The sequence below is a fragment of the Narcine bancroftii genome, chromosome 3, assembly GCF_036971445.1.
Source record: "Narcine bancroftii isolate sNarBan1 chromosome 3, sNarBan1.hap1, whole genome shotgun sequence".
NCBI lineage: Eukaryota > Metazoa > Chordata > Chondrichthyes > Torpediniformes > Narcinidae > Narcine > Narcine bancroftii.
Genome location: NC_091471.1, coordinates 130,184,382 through 130,202,554, shown reverse-complemented (window position 1 = coordinate 130,202,554; position 18,173 = coordinate 130,184,382). Strand labels below are relative to the sequence as shown.

At 43.8% G+C, this 18,173-nt stretch overlaps 1 protein-coding gene and 1 long non-coding RNA gene across 36 annotated transcripts in view; one reads left to right on the top strand and one right to left on the bottom strand.

Moving 5' to 3' along the window:
• Nucleotides 1–306: 306 nt before the first annotated feature.
• On the bottom strand, nt 307–15,018 carry LOC138757552 (uncharacterized). Of its 2 annotated transcripts, XR_011353690.1 has the most exons (3): nt 14,169–15,018; nt 12,834–12,939; nt 307–523 (listed from the first exon to the last, which is right to left on the bottom strand). It is a non-coding gene; the product is annotated as an uncharacterized lncRNA (long non-coding RNA). The 2 variants fall into 2 exon arrangements; XR_011353691.1 differs by lacking the exon at nt 12,834–12,939.
• LOC138757551 (uncharacterized) overlaps nt 12,752–18,173 on the top strand; it is a 172,523-nt gene continuing 167,101 nt past the window's right edge. For 25 of the 34 annotated variants that reach the window (XR_011353684.1, XR_011353680.1, XR_011353682.1 and 22 more), the window contains exon 1: nt 17,428–17,529. Coding sequence is in view for 2 of the 34 variants with exons in the window: in XM_069925092.1 (XP_069781193.1) it covers nt 13,022–13,033 (12 nt within the window). In the remaining 32 variants the exon portion in view is untranslated. Of the gene's footprint in view, nt 13,034–17,427; nt 17,569–18,173 lie in introns of those variants that run through there. The other 9 variants (XM_069925090.1, XM_069925089.1, XM_069925092.1 and 6 more) reach the window with 8 other exon arrangements.

Below are 18,173 nucleotides of genomic sequence, written 5' to 3'. Positions count from 1 at the left end.
ATGCTGCCTATAAGATGTTTGTATATTCTCCCTGTGTCTGCATGGATTTTTCCTGGTGGCTCCCAACGTTCAAAAAGTACCAGGGGTGTAGGTAAATTGGGAAGGGTGGGTCAAAATGGCCTGTTAATGTGCTGAATGTCTAAATTTAAAATTTAAAAAATATATAGCAGCCTACATCAATCCAGATTGAGCATAGTGAACATCCTTTTGCGTAGTGACCTCCCTGGTAAATTGTTGAAAACATCATATTGTAGTGGCTACTATGGTAGAGCTACTGAAATAATACAAAAACACACACCAGACTAGTCAACTGAAGACTGATTTATTCAGGGTTTACAGGCTTCTTTTATATACTGCATGTCCTGGGCTCCATGAGACAAGGTGGGATGCCATTATGAGATTGCTGTCGATCCACGGGACCTCCAGGTTAAATCTGGCCTTGTAAGTGTCCCACACCTTCCGGCAGGAGACTCAATGGCTCAACGTGCTGTTCCTCGGCACTTGGTATCTCTTGTGTGCGGTCCTGGTGAGTAGGCAGACATTTGCATTATGGTTCCGCACATCCGCAGAACTGCACCAGGAACAATTTGCATCGCCACACTGTGCACCCGCTCAGCCACTACACAACCACTACAATATATACTTTGACATTTAAAAAAACAGGCTAATATTTTGTGTAAGAGTTATTAGATGTGCCATCTCTAGGTTGTGCTCAACTTGTTTATAAAATAATGCTTTTAAATATATCTAGTTACAAGGTGAATCAGTGGTAGTTTCTGGTTAGATGAAACCATGAACACCTTAGTCATTTCGAGTTGCTGACATTCAAGCATCATTAAAGCTGTGGGAGCATTGAGCCACAAAACTGATGTCCAAGTCAAAAGGTCTGAGTTATGAAAGAATTACGGACTTTGCACTCAATCAGCGAAGCAACCAAAAGAGCAGGAGAAGCAGTAAATTGGATTGGATTGAAAGACCAACTTAGAAAACATCTCCAAATAAAACAATGAGAAAAAAAAGGGAACAGTTCAACTTAACTCTTTGGCTTGGCTTCGCGGACGAAGATTTATGGAGGGGGTAAAAAGTCCACGTCAGCTGCAGGCTCGTTTGTGGCTGACAAGTCCGATGCGGGACAGGCAGACACGATTGCAGCGGTTGCAAGGGAAAATTGGTTGGTAGGGGTTGGGTGTTGGGTTTTTCCTCCTTTGCCTTTTGTCAGTGAGGTGGGCTCTGCGGTCTTCTTCAAAGGAGGCTGCTGCCCGCCAAACTGTGAGGCGCCAAGATGCACGGTTTGAGGCGTTATCAGCCCACTGGCGGTGGTCAATGTGGCAGGCACCAAGAGATTTCTTTAGGCAGTCCTTGTACCTTTTCTTTGGTGCACCTCTGTCACGGTGGCCAGTGGAGAGCTCGCCATATAATACGATCTTGGGAAGGCGATGGTCCTCCATTCTGGAGACGTGACCCATCCAGCGCAGCTGGATCTTCAGCAGCGTGGACTCGATGCTGTCGACCTCTGCCATCTCGAGTACCTCGACGTTAGGGGTGTGAGCGCTCCAATGGATGTTGAGGATGGAGCGGAGACAACGCTGGTGGAAGCGTTCTAGGAGCCGTAGGTGGTGCCGGTCGAGGACCCATGATTCGGAGCTTAACTATAACACTTTTAAAACACATGTCAAGGTAGATTTTCATGTAAAGAAAAAGCAAAAGCTTGGAATACTGTTTCCAAGGACAGTAGTGAAAATTCTGGAATTAGTTTAGTATATGATGAAGAAAATTGACAAGCTAAATTGAACCAATTAATTAATAAGTGAACCAAATAATTAAAGTAGTTGTGGTGAATAACATTGAGGCTCTTAAGAGGAAGATAGATGAATGATAAAGGAACGAAGGAACACATTGATATACTAAGAAGCTAGTTAGAAGGGGAATTCTGGGCAGTATTCTATTTGTGCTAATTGACCTGATTCTATAATACAAATATCAGGCAACATCTTGACTGGATGCATTATTTGAATAGATCTTGTGCTATCCCATGAAATATATACTGCTAAGAACACAAACGTTTAATCTTAGAATAAAGCTGCTTTTCGTAAAGACAAAAGAGACTGCAGATGCAGAAATCTGGAGCAAAAAAAAAGAATCTGTTGGAGGAACTCAATGGTTCAGGCAGCATCCATAAAGGGAAATGGACAGTAGACATTTTGGATCAAAACCATGTTTCAGGACTGGATCGAATCTTCAGCCCAAAACACTGCCTGACTCACTGAGGTCCTCCAACAGCCTGCCCCCCCCCCCCCCCCCCCCCCACACACACACTTTTTGTATGACAGTGAAGTAATTCAGGCTGAATTGATTCATTTGCTTTAGGTCCTCTGTAATTCCCCAGGGTTTTGTAAAGGAGAGATAGTTTTGTCTTCCTCTGAAGTTACCAATTTCCTAACAAACTGCAGAAACAATGAGAAATAAATAAATCATGCATTCTGAACAAATATGATTTGTTTGGTGATGAACTATTGGGAAAATAAACAGATTTTTTATTAATAAAATCATTAGAGCTCTTGTTCTAGCTTCATCGACACACTCGCTTTTCTGTTGTACACACGGAGCTCCCAACTACCAGTAAGGGTTGGGGGTGATGAAATTCCACCTGACTCTTGACAAACCAGCATGAAACAGACAGTACCTCCCAAGAAATATCAGAGATATTATGGAAACCATTAGAAACTTCTCATTGGTAGTCTTAAATAGCTTGTCTCATTGGAAGCTGCATTCGTAAATAATTTGGGAAAGGGGAAAGTACAATTCTAAGAAAATGTATAGTTACTTCAAGGCAAGTTTCATTTTAAGCCTCAGAGCAATGAGACACTACATTATTGTTAATCTAGGATCTCCAACTACCCACTTTTACTTTAATACGATTAATAATGCTCAGAACTTGGAAAGATCATGCAAATACATTCATCTTAGATGCAAATATGATATGCAAAATTATGGAAGAGAAATGTAAATATATCTGGAAAAATGAGTTTCAGATACTTTAATTATGCTCAAGATACACTCTCGGGCTGCCTGAAGCAGACTGCATTTGCTCCCATAATCCAATTATGTTGCTCATTCGGAGTCATAGTTACAAAATCAAATTATATCAGCACATATAATCACTAGTGAGCTCCAGTAGGTGACAGTTAAAGTCCACAGCAGTCATCCATTTTTAAACAAGATGAAATAATCAGGTCCTAATATCTCTGTTATCTTTATAAATAAGAACTGAAGCAAAGTTTAATGTACTATCATTTGTCCATTGACAGGAGCACCGTGCACAATAGTAGCTGGTTTCCTTGGAGCAAGGTCACAGATCAACTAAAAATCACATCACATAATGGAACAGGCTTTGATGGACTGAATGATTTACTCTCGCTTCACTCTTCAATTCCTTTCAATCCATTTTGCAAGGAAAACATAGGGATGTCATGGGGTTCTTTAACAATTCCTCAGTATTTTTTCCCCTACAGCTATCAGGTTCTTGAACCTCCCCTGCTAGACTAGTAGTAAACTCAAAAGATCTATCTGGACTATTGAAACATCCCTTTTTTCTTGCACTTCTGTAGCAGTGACTCTTTATTATTTGTCTTTTACATTTATTATCTTTCTGCACAGTAATTTAAGTTCAGGTTCAAGTTTATTATTATCTGATTGTACATATACAGCATCTCTCCAGAGCATGGTGCTCAAACAAAAAACACACAACACCACAACCACAAACAATCAAGCAAAATAAACATAAATATTTGGGATGATTTATATGGTTACGAGATACTTTTCATCAATCTCACAGCCTGCGGGAAGAAGCTATTCCCAGTCTGGACAGTCCTGATTTTGATGCTTCTGTGACTGCTTCTAGATGGTAGTAGATTAAAGCTACTGTGCGCTGGATAGAAAGAGACTTGTGTAATTCCTTGAGCACTATTTAGACAACATTTCCAGTAAATGTTGTCTATAGAGGAAAGAAAGACCCAGTGATCCTCTCAACTGTTTTAATGATCCTTGGGATAGACTTCTTGTCTGCTACTGTGTCATACAATGATGCAGGCAGATAGAATACACTCAATCATTCTCCAGTAAAAAGGTGTCAAGATGGGGGCTGGTAGCCTTGCTCTCCTCAGCCTCCTTAGGACATATTGGCATTGATGCGCCATCCTGACTAATGAAGTGTTGAGAGTCCAGCATAGATTATCCCTTATATACACCCCAAGAAACGTTGTGCTCTCCTACCTCTCCACAATAGAACCATTGGCATGAGAGAAGAATGGTCGACCATCTTCCTCCTGAAGTCCCCAATCATTTCCTTTGTCTTGCCCACATCGAGGCTCAGGTTGCTCTTGCAGCATTTTATGAGACTTTCAACCTCCTCTCTGAAATGTGATTCGTTATTGTGAGGACAGTTTATCCACCAGCCTGAGGTATGTTCATGTTGTACACTGAACTGAAGTAGCCTTGTGTATGTGTATAAAGTCTTCAGATGGCATGATTGTAGTAGAAAAACAGAAATGCCAAATCCCAACACTTCCTCTTTCTCAATCTTCACATTGTCCAGAACATTGTTCTATTTCAGCCTCAGCCCAATCCAGGTCCTTTTCCCTTGTGGATATTAAAGCAAAGTATTAATTTAGGACCGTCCCAACTTCCTCTGCCTCCACGCACATGTTGCTTCCTTTATCTTTAGCGGCCCCACCTTCATTCTCATCACTCTTCTGCTCTTCACATAAGCATAGAATGCCTTGGGTTCTCTGTATTACTACATGACAACTCCTTCTCATGCCCCTTTGAGGTCTTTGAAGTCCTTTTTTAACCTTGTTCCTGGCTAATATACTTCTCATGAGCCCTTCCTGTTTCCTGTATCTAATGTATTCTTCCTTCGTCCTCTTGACTAACAGCTGATGAAACAGATGATCAACCACGGATCCCTTTTCTTACCATCTTTTCCCGGTTCCAGTGGGATAAACCTATCTTGATTCCAGCACAAGTGGTCCCTAAACATCCTTTTACCATCTGTTTTCAATTTACTCTTGCTATTTCCTGCCTCGTCTCATCATAATTAGCCCTTCCCTAATTAAACACTTTCCCATTTTGTGTGCTTTTATCTTTATCCATGGCTATGCTAAAGCTTAGGGAGCCATGGTCGCTTTCACAGAAGTGCTCACCCATTGAGAGGTCTGTCACATGACCAGGTTCATTACCTCAAACTAGATTTATATGGCCTCTCCTCTCATCGGCTGGTCCACATACTGTGTCAGGAATCCTTCTTGAACACACCTGACAAATTTAGTCCCATCTATCCATCTTGCAGTCAGGAAGTGCCCGTCAATATTAGGGAAGTTGAAGTTTCCCATAACAACAACCCTCTATTTCCCACAACATTCCAAAATCTTCTTGCTTATCTGCTCTTCGGTGTCCCAGTGGATTATGTGGGGCCCTATACACTACTTCTAGTAAAGAACAGGCAATTCACAAGTTACAAACTAGTTCCGTCCCCTGGGTCTGTCCATAAGCCAAATTTGTACACATAGCTGAACAGTTACTTACAGGTCTTATTTAAGATTCAAGATTCAACTTATAGTCACAGTATAAAACAGTGTCCTATTACATGAAATTCCTTATTTTCCGCTGAAAGGCAGGCAGATTTGCCACTGGCAGAAACTGCCTAAGGACCTATTATATTTCATAAAGTCAAGATTTACAGTCAAAGAGAAGTAAAAGAGTTCTCCCCCTCCCGCCCCCCAGAGTCATTGGGTGTCCATAGATGCACCTCCAGCACTTCCACAGCCTCCAGAGACTCAGAGTCGTGTCCAAACCATTGGCAACCTGAGCTCCATATCTGAACCTGACACAGTTAGGAACCCTGCGGCACCCCCTCACATCCCAGTTCCAATATCTGGTACTCCTCCGGCTAGTTCAAGCCAGACTCCAGCAGTTTGCAGCCAGGCATGAGTCTTCCAACGGTAGTCTCCTGTAACCTGCAGCTTTCGTGGGTTCCTCTCCTCAAGTCGCCAGCAGCCGACCGCTTGCACTGGTCTCTCAGCTGCAGAGTCCATCTCTTTTGCTTCTCCTTCTCAGATGGAGGCTGGGGGGTGGGGGAGGGTGATCTTCCCAACCTGTGGTGCCCTGCTCCAGTCCTCTACTTCCCCTGAGTCTGCAACCCCTCAAGGCTGCTGACGATTAATAGGCGCCACCATCTTGGGCGCAGACCCTGAGGCTGCAAGATCTCAAATAAAACCACCGTTGGCTCCCTCAGCAGGCCATTCCAAGCCCATCCGGCATTCGACAGGGCAACTGGACCCTGCGGGAATGCTCCATCTCAGCTCCCTTGCTCCCCACAGGTCTACACCAGTGGCAGCGCTGCCGCTACAGTGGCACTGACCGCACCACCATCTTTACATGTATTTAACATTTTTGAGGTAATATTATGCACATTTATGCACACGCACAAATTGGGAAAGTAGGCGAGTTGTTCGTAAACCCGGGGACTGACTGCAATTGCTCCCTTCCTATTTCTACCTACACTGTCTCAGTAGACCCTCTCTCAGCAGCATCCTCCATATCTAAAGATGTGATGCTATCCCTAATTAGTAATGCTACTCCCCCCTCACTTACCTTCCATCCTATTCCTTTTCAAACACCTATACCCCAGTACCTACATCAGCCAATCCTGCCCTTCCTTCAACTGAGTCCACAACATCATAGTTCCATATACTGATCCATGCTCTAAGTTCATCTCCTTTATTCCTAATACTCCTAGAGTTGAAATAGATATAATTCAAACCCTCTAACTAGCTACATTTATGTTTTGTCCCCTGCCTGTCCTTCTTCACAAACTCTGAGCACATGGCATCATGCTTTTGACCTTCCGCCCTATTCTCTGCACTCACATTCTGGTTCTACCTCCCCTGTTGAACTAGTTTAAACCCTCCCCAACAGCTCTAGCAAACCAACCTGCCAGGATATTGGTCCCCCTCCAGTTAAGGTGCAGCCTGTTCTTTTTGTGGAGGTCAGACCTTCCCTAGAAGAGATTCCAGTGATCCACAAATCTGAACCCCTATCCCCTGCACCAACTCTAGACACACATTCATTTGCCACATCTTCCTATTCCTACCCTCTCTGGCACTAGTCACAGGCACCAATCCCAAGATTACCACCCTTGAGGTCCTACTTTTTAAACTTTTTTTCCCCCTTTCTCTCTATATTCCCTCTTCAGGATCTCATCCCTATTCCTATCTATTTTATTGGTCCCCACGTGGACCACAACATCTGGGTGCTCACCTTTCCCCTTCAGAATGGTGTGAACTCAGAGTCATCCATAACCCTGGCATCTGGGAGTCAACATACCATCTAGGAATCTTGATCTCGTTCACAGAACCTCCTATCTAACCAACAAGCCTCAATCACCATAGGCCTTCTCTTACCCCCAAGAACCAGTCTCGGTGCCAGATGTAACTATTACAACTTGTCCCTCACAGATCTTCCCACCCCCAACAGTATCCAAAACAGTAGACTTTTTGTTGAGGGGAACAGCCACAGGGGTTCTCTGCTCTCTCTGTCTATTCCCCTTCCCTCTCCTAAAGGTCACCCAGCTACCTGTCTCTTGACTTTTGGAGGCAACTTTCTCCCAGAAGCTCCTGTCTATCAGTCCCTCTGCCTCATAACTGATCTGGTGTTCATCCATCTTCCGAACTTGGTCTTCTGGAAGCTGCAGCTGGATGCACCTCTTGCGAGGATAATTGTGCTGAGCATTGCACTGCCCTAGCTGCAGTTTCAATTATCTACAGTATTCCTGTGGTAGAACTGTGGCAGTCCACAATTGAGGAGATTGGGCCGGCACATCGCGTGGCAGCAGACGCAGACAGAGATCGCTAAAGCGACTCCCAGGACAACGAACCAGCGGGGATAGAAACTGGGACACCATCAGACCAACAGCCCTAAAATGGCATTGGACAAGCTGCCCAGCTAACTCAGGAGAACCAGGCTGAGGAACAAGGGCATTCACATGCATGGATGTTCCCGCCCATTATTGTTATTCATATGGATGACTCAGTCAATCAGCAAAAACAGCAGAAACTTGAACAGTAATGGTTTGGATTGTGTGTACTCATTGGCCGGTAAAGGCTCAGGCTGGCCTGCCCCCTGATGACACTCTTCCCTGGACTCCTCCCCTGTGGCATAGGCCACAAAGGTCAAGCCACTTCTCCCTTCCTTGCACTTCCCTAGCTTGGATCTGGGCCAGTTCAAGTCTTATGTACAATAAAGCCTATCGTTCCCCTCAGTCTTTGTCCTTGCGATTATTGGGGCAACTGGTCGTGCCCGACTGCGGTCTCACCTTCAAGTACTGACCAGTTCTGTGCCTGCTTAGCTTCTGAGATCAGACATTCCCAGGTATATACAGGCTATTAGGTGCTGAAATGGCAATGACCACAGATTAATTCACTTGTGATTTCCAAGTTCGGTTCCAACACAATCTAAATTTGCTGATGACACCTCTGTTGATGGCTGAATAATGAGCCAGACTGTTGGATGGAGATGGAGAATCTGGTTGTGAGATGCTAGAACTACAATATTGCTCTCAACGTGACCAAGAACAAAGAGCATGTTATTTATTTTCAGAAGGGAGGCCAGTGTGACTAAATGTCTAGTTAGATATTTTTTTTTCCTCCCCTCTCTCTCCCCTCTCCCCTCTCCCCTCTCCCCTCTCCCCTCTCCCCTCTCCCCTCTCCCTCTCCCCTCTCCCCTCTCCCCTCTCCCCTCTCCCTCTCCCCTCTCCCCTCTCCCCTCTCCCCTCTCCCCTCTCCCCTCTCCCCTCTCCCCTCTCCCCTCTCCCCTCTCCCCTCTCCCCTCTCCCCTCTCCTCTCTCCCCTCTCCTCTCTCTTCTCTCCTCTCTCCCCTCTCCTCTCTCTTGTGTCAAAAGAGGGGGTGGGCTTCTGTTTAAAAAGAGAGGGTGAATGTAATGGTATGGATTGTATGTACTCATTGGCCGGTAAAGGCTCGGGCTGGCCCGCCCCCTGATAACACTCATCTGGACTCCTCCCCTGGGTCCCAGGCCATAAAGGTTGGGCCACCCCTCCCTTCACTAGCTTGGATACGGGCCAGCTCAAGTCTTATGTACAATAAAGCCTATTGTTCCCCTCATTCTTTGTCCTTGTAATTATTGGGGCAACTAGTAAACTAGTAGTGCCCAACAAGTATAAAAGCAGCCTTTCCAGCCCTAATAAAGGAGTGAAGTGTGTGTGTGTGTGTGTGTGTGTGTGTGTGTGTGTGTGTGTGTGTGTGTGTGTGTGTGTGTGTGTGTGTGTGTGTGTGTGTGTGTGTGTGTGTGTGTGTGTGTGTGACGAGCCCGAAATCTCAGCAGCAATAGACATTCACCAAGACAAGTAGTTACTTAAACAAAAATTGTTTTAAATTATCTTTATACATGAAAACAGAATCAAACTTTAACTTATCTCTATTAACTTAACTAACCATAACATTCTTCTAATTCTACGTTCACGTGTATGTAACGTGTGTGTAAATTTAAGAGAAGTTTTTTGGTTCACAGTTCAGTCTCACTTCTATTCTTCCAAGTTCGCTGGTTGCAGGCAATTCTTATACAGTAAACAGAATTTAACATATATAAAGTTCACCAGGGTTTGGTGCTCGAAAGGTAAATGTTTACCTTTCAGGAAGTTCTCGTAGGGTTTGCAGAGAGAGATTTGTTGTTCCAGGATTTCCACAACTGAGGTACCACCATTAGTCACCTCAATGTCTCGCTGATGAAACTTGCCCTATCAGGGTTCTCCAGATGATAACCTCTTTCTTTCAGGCTACCACCACAGAGTTCCTTTCTGTTCCACTTATTCCAAGAGAAACATCAGTCAGATAGCACTTCCAGCCATCTGGTGCTCTGGAGCTTTGTGTTTCAGTTCCAACAAACTTTTCCTGCTTGCTTCAGCTGTGACTGTTCAGTCTCTCTCTCTCTCCCTCTCTCTCCCTCTCTCTCCCTCTCTCTCCCTCTCTCTCCCTCTCTCTCCCTCTCTCTCCCTCTCTCTCCCTCTCTCTCCCTCTCTCTCCTCTCTCTCCCTCTCTCTCCCTCTCTCTCCCTCTCTCTCCCTCTCTCTCCCTCTCTCTCCCTCTCTCTCCCTCTCTCTCCCTCTCTCTCCCTCTCTCTCCCTCTCTCTCCCTCTCTCTCCCTCTCTCTCCCCTCTCTCTCCCTCTCTCTCCCTCTCTCTCCCTCTCTCTCCCTCTCTCTCCCTCTCTCTCCCTCTCTCTCCCTCTCTCTCCCTCTCTCTCCCTCTCTCTCCCTCTCTCTCCCTCTCTCTCCCTCTCTCTCCCTCTCTCTCCCTCTCTCTCCCTCTCTCTCCCTCTCTCTCCCTCTCTCTCCCTCTCTCTCCCTCTCTCTCCCTCTCTCTTCATCTTCCAACTGCTAGAAAGCCCATGTGGCTCTCTCACTTGCCACAAAACCCCCACCTTCTCCAGCAAACAATAGAAGTTAGTCTTTTTCTCCCATCTGATGTCTTAGATAAACAAGAACTCAGGAGTGACCTTTTTTGTGAGCACTTTGAAGATACTTGCAAACAGCCAGAGTATCTCCAGTCAATTCATTTAATGATATCATTTCAATTAGCACCTACTTGTGAAATGTGCAAAGCATTCTCCATAGTTTCTGTAAAGTCCACTGAATATGAATTATTCAGTATTTCAAATAAGATCTGTTTTAAAATGTGTGTATGTATGTAACCTACTCTAATTTTACCAAATTATCCCAATATTTATCTACATTACAGTATCAGTCAGCTACAGAACAACTAACTGTTAGTACTGTCTAATACAAGTGTACTGTATGGGCTGGCCCATCCCTGTACCTGTGACTCCTCCCCTTAGAATTCCCATAAAGGCAGTCACACCCAAAGTACCTGCCTTGGAACTGGGCCAGCAACATGTGAGACATGCTTGCAGTTAATGATGATTAAAGCCTATTAATCACGACTTCTGGTCTAACGTGAGTTATTGATAGCATGGCAATTCCTAATTTAAATACAAAGGTCTTACTTGACCTTACCTTACTGGAAACAAGCTCATCCTCAGTCTATGCTTGCCAAAGTCTCCAAGTCCTACACTGAACCACACACACACTGGACACCTCACTTGATCTTCGTCTCTTTTTATTTGTCACTACCCCTTATCTTATCAGAAGTAGTCACTCCCACCAATCACTGTTCTGTTTAACCCTTAAAATGCTCTCCACTCCCCTTTTTAAACACCCTACCTAAAGCTAGTTTCTGACACTTACAGCTCTTCTGAGTCCGAAGCTCTTCCTCTCCAGCGACAGTCCCTACATTACATTTCTTCCTAAGACCTCCAATGTTAGCTTACACTCTGGTTTCTCATCTCTCTCCCAGGAACACCAAGGACAGATTCTTCCATGAGAAACTATTTCGGGATGCTGGTCTTCTGCATGTAGTCCCTCACTCCATGTTAAAATGACCATATGATAGTCTTCACTCTTACTGGCTGTCTGGAAGCAGGCTGGATTGAAGAAACTTCTCTTATGATCATATCTTGTGTCACCAACAGCAATAACTTGCACTATCTAGTTCTTACTCCCTGCTCAGAACAATTACAGAAAGGCTGAATTTGGGAACTCTAGTTTTATTGCTGCAGGAACACAGCAGTTGGGTATCCTTTTGGAATTTAGTGCAGTTGCACATTTTTGGTTTATTTTTGGCAAGGAAGGAATACAAAACATCTCAGGATAGAGAGTGCCTTGGGAGATCTGGCTTGAATATGTAAGTTTTCCTGTTCAGATTATTCACACAGACCTGTCCCTACATTAGTGTGCAGCCTTATTGCTACAAGACTAAATGGGGCTTTGGTTCTTTTATATTTGAAGCTTAAAGACCTACTGCTGGGTCTATACATTGAGAATTGCACCACCCCTCCCCGATCACAGGGTCCTTAAAATCACTGTTGAGGTATCATGAAAATTGAAAGTTTAAGTTCACCTTTCCACCATCAGATTGAGTTGGGGTACTGAATTGCATGCACCTGGCAGTATGAATTGATCTCTTCCTGTTCTTGTCTGAACAATGAGCATCCAAGCCAATAATAAATACCTTGAGGTGTGTCAGGTACCCACAGCTTGCTGTAAGCGTGACAGAATTGACGCTGTTCAATTCTTTTTGAATATTAAATTTTCTATTTTGCCAGCATTGTAAATGTATTCTATCTGTTTGTTAAAGAGAACTTTAAAGTTATTCGTCCATTGTATCTGTACTGACATGAACATGGCTGTGGAAGCAGAAGTTTATTTTGTTTACACTATCTGCAAACTCTCGTTTGGGAAAATATGTCATTGGAATCTTGGAAAGAGGAGACTATCTAGCACTAATAGAGTTCAAAAACTCTCATCGGTGTTGGCTTGAATTTATTACAAAATCAAGCAAAAGCTGATGAGCTATTGGATTCCCAGATGGAATGCATGGAGTCATTGGCTTGTAGCTGACAGTACAGTAAGATTTAACAGGCTACAGTGACTTGGAGCTCTATACTGTACAAATCAAGATCACAGATTGATTCCCATTAATGGGTGGAAAATTCAATTTGGGTTTGAACTTTAGAGCCTTCCCTCACATTCCACCTTCTTCAAGCTTTTAGCATCAATAAAGCAGCCCTTGTTACATCACCAAGAGTGGAATTAGGTCATTTTGCCCAATAAGTTTACCCTGCCATTCCATCACAATCTTTTTCAACCCCATTCTCTCGCCTTCTCCATAACCCTTTGTTCCCTTTCGAATCAGGAATTTATCTACCTCTATCTTAAATATATCCAATTATTTGGCCCCCACAGTTGTTTGCAGCAATGAATTCCATAGGTTCACCATCCTCTGGATAAAGAAAATCGTCTTCATATCTGTTCTAAAGGAAAGTTTACACAGTAGCATTATCAAAGAAAAAATGGCAGCAAGACATAAAAGGAGATAATAACATAGATGACTAGATGGCGCTATCTGTAAGGAGTTTATATATTCTTCCTGTGACCTGCGTGGGCTTTCCATGGGTACTCCAGTTTCCTCCCATCCTTCAAGAAGTACAGGGTTGTGGGTTAATTTGGGGTAATTGGGCAGCAGGGGTATCAATGGCCAGAATCTTTTGCCTTATTGTAAATACAAACAAAAATAGTGGCTTTAAGGATCATTTATTGTTGGAAAGAAAGAGAGTAAGTGGAAAGATTTGAGGAGGTCCTTGCCCACCAATGAGGAAACAAATGAATCTCAGATGAGCAAGTGACAAGATGTAGAGTGCAGATAATTTTAAAAAGTTATAGGCCTAGAGGACAGCTCAGAGAGAGGCAAAGGTGAAAATATTAATGCCAAGGCATAACAGCACTGAGTAAGTTGTGATCTTAGTGAAGGTGTAGATTGGTTGGCTGAACTGCTCATACCATCCCTCTATGACTCTTCTATTTATTTAATAATAATGTTTATTTTAATGTTTGTATACATGTATACATGCAAGTCTGGATTAACAATTAAACAAATTAAGCACATACTTAGGGAGTCCAAAGGAATGGGATACCATAGAGGTTTTTCAGGTGCTGAAGTTAATTTACCTGAACTAGGGCCCCCTCACCACAATAAATGAAAAAAGGTATATATATATATATATATATATACAGGTTGTAGTTAATATAATTGTGGTGTCTGGACTGGAAGAAAACTGAGTTTTTAATTTATTATTTCACATTCTGCACTTATTGAGTCTTAATGTCTTGTCAGTTAGACAACACTCCATTGGTTGAGGGGGAACCATTGTTGGGCTGTGCTTAGGGTATCAGTTGGCCTTAATCCGGCTCTGTGCATATGTATTATTTGTCTGTAAGTGTGTTATGTCTATGTGCGTTTGCATTTTTGAGTCCTCACTGCAAAACATACTTTTGTCACGGGGGGGGGGGGGGAAATGCTTGTGAACAATTTCTTCCTACTTACTCACATACCACCTTAAGTAATTCCTTACTAATCAGAGTGCACTTATAGCATAGGGATTGTTTAAGGTGGAACATGACTGTAGTGGGGGCAGTTTGAAAACCACTATCCTGGAACAATATTAACTCTGTATTAGCATTGAAAGGGAAATAACAAACTCACCATCCAATGCATTTTCAGTTTCTCTTCTGTGGAAGTGACCAGTGCGATATAACAAATATAATGCATTTTACGGGATTGAACAATAAAATGACCATATCTTCTGAAGCATTTCCCAATAGTTCAGGTACTTTACTTTTTGTAGATTGTTTTAATCCTCAAAGTGTTTTATTCCTTGAGAATTTATTTTCTTTATTTCCTAACACCACAGTTCAATTTGCAACCACTCCACTATATTATCCATATCATTTCTGATCAACAATTCAAGGATCAGTCACTAATGACATCCTTTGTGTTTGTGATTATTCATGACCTGATGTCACAATGAGTTTCAGCTGAGCTTCAAGTTTAAGATCAAATTTATTTCTTATCCAATTGTACAAGTACAACCTGACAAAACAGCATTTTTGAGTCTTCACTGCAAAACATACTTTTGTCACAGGGGGGAAAAATCCACAACATAAGATTTTTTGCACACCCTGACTACTAAAAATTAGAGGGAACATGCAGATTTAGATGCAGACCATGAATTTATTGCTCACTTCTCAACATAAATTGTTGCAGTTTTTAAGATACTCTCTTATTTAAAAAAATGCTATTTATATGGAAATGGTGCTCTCCAAGAGTGAATGATTAATCTGCAACATTTCTTTTAAATCTGCACACTTGCTCTGACATTATCAAAACTTTATTAAAATTATTATCAAAACTCTCCTCCACTAATTTGCACCAGGTTGTCACAGAGTCATCGAGCTGTTCAGTACAGAAATGGCCTTTTGACTCATCTCATCCATGCCACACCTTATCGAATGCCTTCTGGCATCCAGGTTTTCAACATCCAAAGTTTTCAACCTTGTTTTCAACATTCAACATGATATAATGAGCACAGTGGATAGAGAGTTGCCCTCTATCCACTGTGCTCATTATGTCATCAAAGAAGTTCAGTAAATTTGTCAAGAGGAACTTGCTCTTTTTGAATCTAAGCTGTATCAGTATGATAGAACAATTTCTATCCAGATATCTTGCTATTTCTTCCTTTTTGATAGCTTCAAACATTTTCCTGACCACAGACATTAAGCTAAGTGGTCTAGAGTCATGTACCTTTTGCCTCCATCCTTTTTTTAAACAGGTAACTGGAATTCACTGTCTGTGTATTATTCAGATGTCTGGCTCCTCCCGTGGCTCCACACTCACCTACCCCAAAATAAACCCTCGTTTTCCCACCTTACCTCAGATTTATCTGAGGACTATTGTGTCTACTGGCCATTGATTTTAAGCTATTAAAAGCGTGTTTGTACTCCTCACTTGTCTCTGAGTGCATTCAGTCGCATTACAATTTTAATAGCTTAACTTTGAAACAGGATGGAAGCCCTGTTGAAGCCAGGCATGCCCTCTGTCCCCTGAGGCCCCAGAGAAATTCACCTACTGGCTAGAGTGTTCACAGACCTACCTGACGGCCACACAAGACGTCGTCAACTCAGATGGTCTATGGAGATTGGCACGTCTCTTTTGAGTCCCCAAAGAGTTCGCTGACATCGGAGACTGTGCTACCTATGAGTCGGCCATAGAAGGCTTGAAGGACTGCTATACGAGGCTCCAGAATAATGTGCTGGTGAGGCAATGACTATCTCAATGTTGGCAGTGTCTGGGTGAGTCACTGGACGACTATATTCTTGAACCGTGGGACCTGACCAGAAAATGCCACCACAAAGTGGCCAGAGGAGGCCAAACAAGTGTGTCCTGGTGAGAGAGGAGGAACAAGCCCAGGATACCTTTGTGGCAGGAGTGAGGTCGAGGAACGCGAGGCAGCGACTGCTGGAATTGGGGAAGAAAGTCTTGGCCAGCACCCTGGAGCTGGTGAAAGTGCTCGAACAGGCCCAACTGGGAGCTGATGACCTCACGGGCAAATGTGGGGCTCTTTCAGAATACCAGGTCATTGGAGCACCTGTGACCCACGCAGCCCCAGGGCTGACCACTGTGGCCATGCTACTTCTGTGGACAGGCACAGCACCCCTGCACCTGATGTCTTGCGAAGGACTCCGTGTGCTCAGGATATGGTAAGTGAGGGCACTGGGTGAAGGTCTGGTGGGCTAAAGGGAACCCAAAGAGGGCAACCTCTTATGCAACCCTTGACTCTTTGTTCAACCTATACATCAGTCCTGAAGGACTGGCCCCTGCCTCTTCATGTTGTTCAGTGCCAGCGTCTTGCTGCACCTCGTGGCATGACCGACCATCAGAAGTGAAGCATCGCAGGAAGCTATGGCAGTCTTGCTATGCCTCGAGGTCGACACAACCTAGTCCTTTGTCATCAAGAAGGAAGGCGGACATCTTGCCATGCCTCATGGTCGGCACCACCTAGTGCGTCACTGGTTCAAGATGACTGCCGCTTCTTGTGGTCAATGCCATCTTGTTTTCCCACGGGCCAAGAGGAGAGAGTTGACATCAGCATGAGGAGTGATGGGGTTTCCAGAGCACTGGCATCAGTCATCCTGGATCAGGCAATACCTCACCAATTGAATAACTTGAGGATCTGCTCCACCGAGTCACCATTTTCTTTCTTCACTCTCCAGAGCATGTCCGCCTGGGCTGCAACATTCATAGCATTGCTAAAATACTCATCAGTGAGCAAGAGTTATATATCCTCTGCTCAAGGGAAATCTCCTCAAAGAATAGGCAAGGCATGTGTCCCTTAGCAAGGGCGAGCCCTCGATCATGGGTGGATGGGGCACTGTCCCCCAATCCATTCATATGCAACAATTGGCCGGCGTGCTCATGCCGTGAGAGCCTGAAGGTGTGGGTTAATAGATCCTTGAGGGCATTGTAATTCCCTTGATCTGGAGGCCGCTGCAGGAAGTCGACTACCCTTGTTGCTGTTTCCTGGTCGAGAGAGCTCACCATGTAGTAGTAATGTGTGTTGTCAGAGGTGATCTGTTGGAAGTGGAACTGTGCCTCAGCCTGCTCATACCACACTTATGGTTGCAATGCCCAGGATGTTAGCAGCTTCAATTAAACCACTTGAAGAACTGCCTTGTTTGTCATCTTTGGGTCCAACTGGCAGTTGGACCTGCCGGGATCACCAGTGTAACGTGTGCATTACCATGAAGTGTGGGAAGAATGACACACACCCAAGAAGTCAAAGTGAAAGACTGATTTATTGCACTGGCAGCTCTACTTATATTCTCTCCCTGCTGCTGATGACGGGAGTGATGTCACAGTGGTGCTGGCCTCGGATTGGTCGGCATTGCTGCTTTTGCTCGTTGTTTCCTGCTGTGTGGGTTGTCACTTGTGTCGAAGGTCGTTGGTCCCCACAACAAGCCACTGCAGTGGGAAGATAGAGGATTTGGAAGTTTTTAAAAGCTTGAAGGTAACTAAAAAACTGATAAGGAGGAAAAAGATGAAATATGTAAGTAAGATTGCAAGTAATATCAGAAAGCTTCTTCAAGAACTGGAAGGTTAATTATGAAGGTTCAGTCACTAGGAATTAGTAGAGAGATTGTGACATGGGTTCAGGGGTGGCTGGAAAATAGACTGTGTCAGGTGGGAAGCCTGTGACAAACGGGGTGCCTCAGGGATTGGTGCTGGGTCCCTTGTTGTTTATCATTTATATTAATGATTTAGAGGGGGGTGTGGTTAACTGGGTAAGCAAATATGCAGATAATATGAAAATAGGGGGATGGTGGATATTGAGGAAGGTTTTCTTGGATTACAGAAGGATTTGGTTTGTTTGGAAGAGTGGGCTGAAAGATGGCAGATGGAATTCAATGTAGACAAATGCAAGGTGTTGCATTTCGGAAAAAATAACCAGAATAGGACATATGCAGTTAAGGGGTGGGCATTAGGGCATGCAGAGGAGCAGAGAGACCTGAGGGTTATGTACAGAGTTCACTGAAGGTGGATTCCCATGAAGACAGGGTGGTTAAGAAGGCATATGGCTTGCTGGCCTTCATAAATCATAGTATAGAGTATAGGAGCTGGGAAGTGATGCTGCAGCTGTTTAAGGTGTTGGTG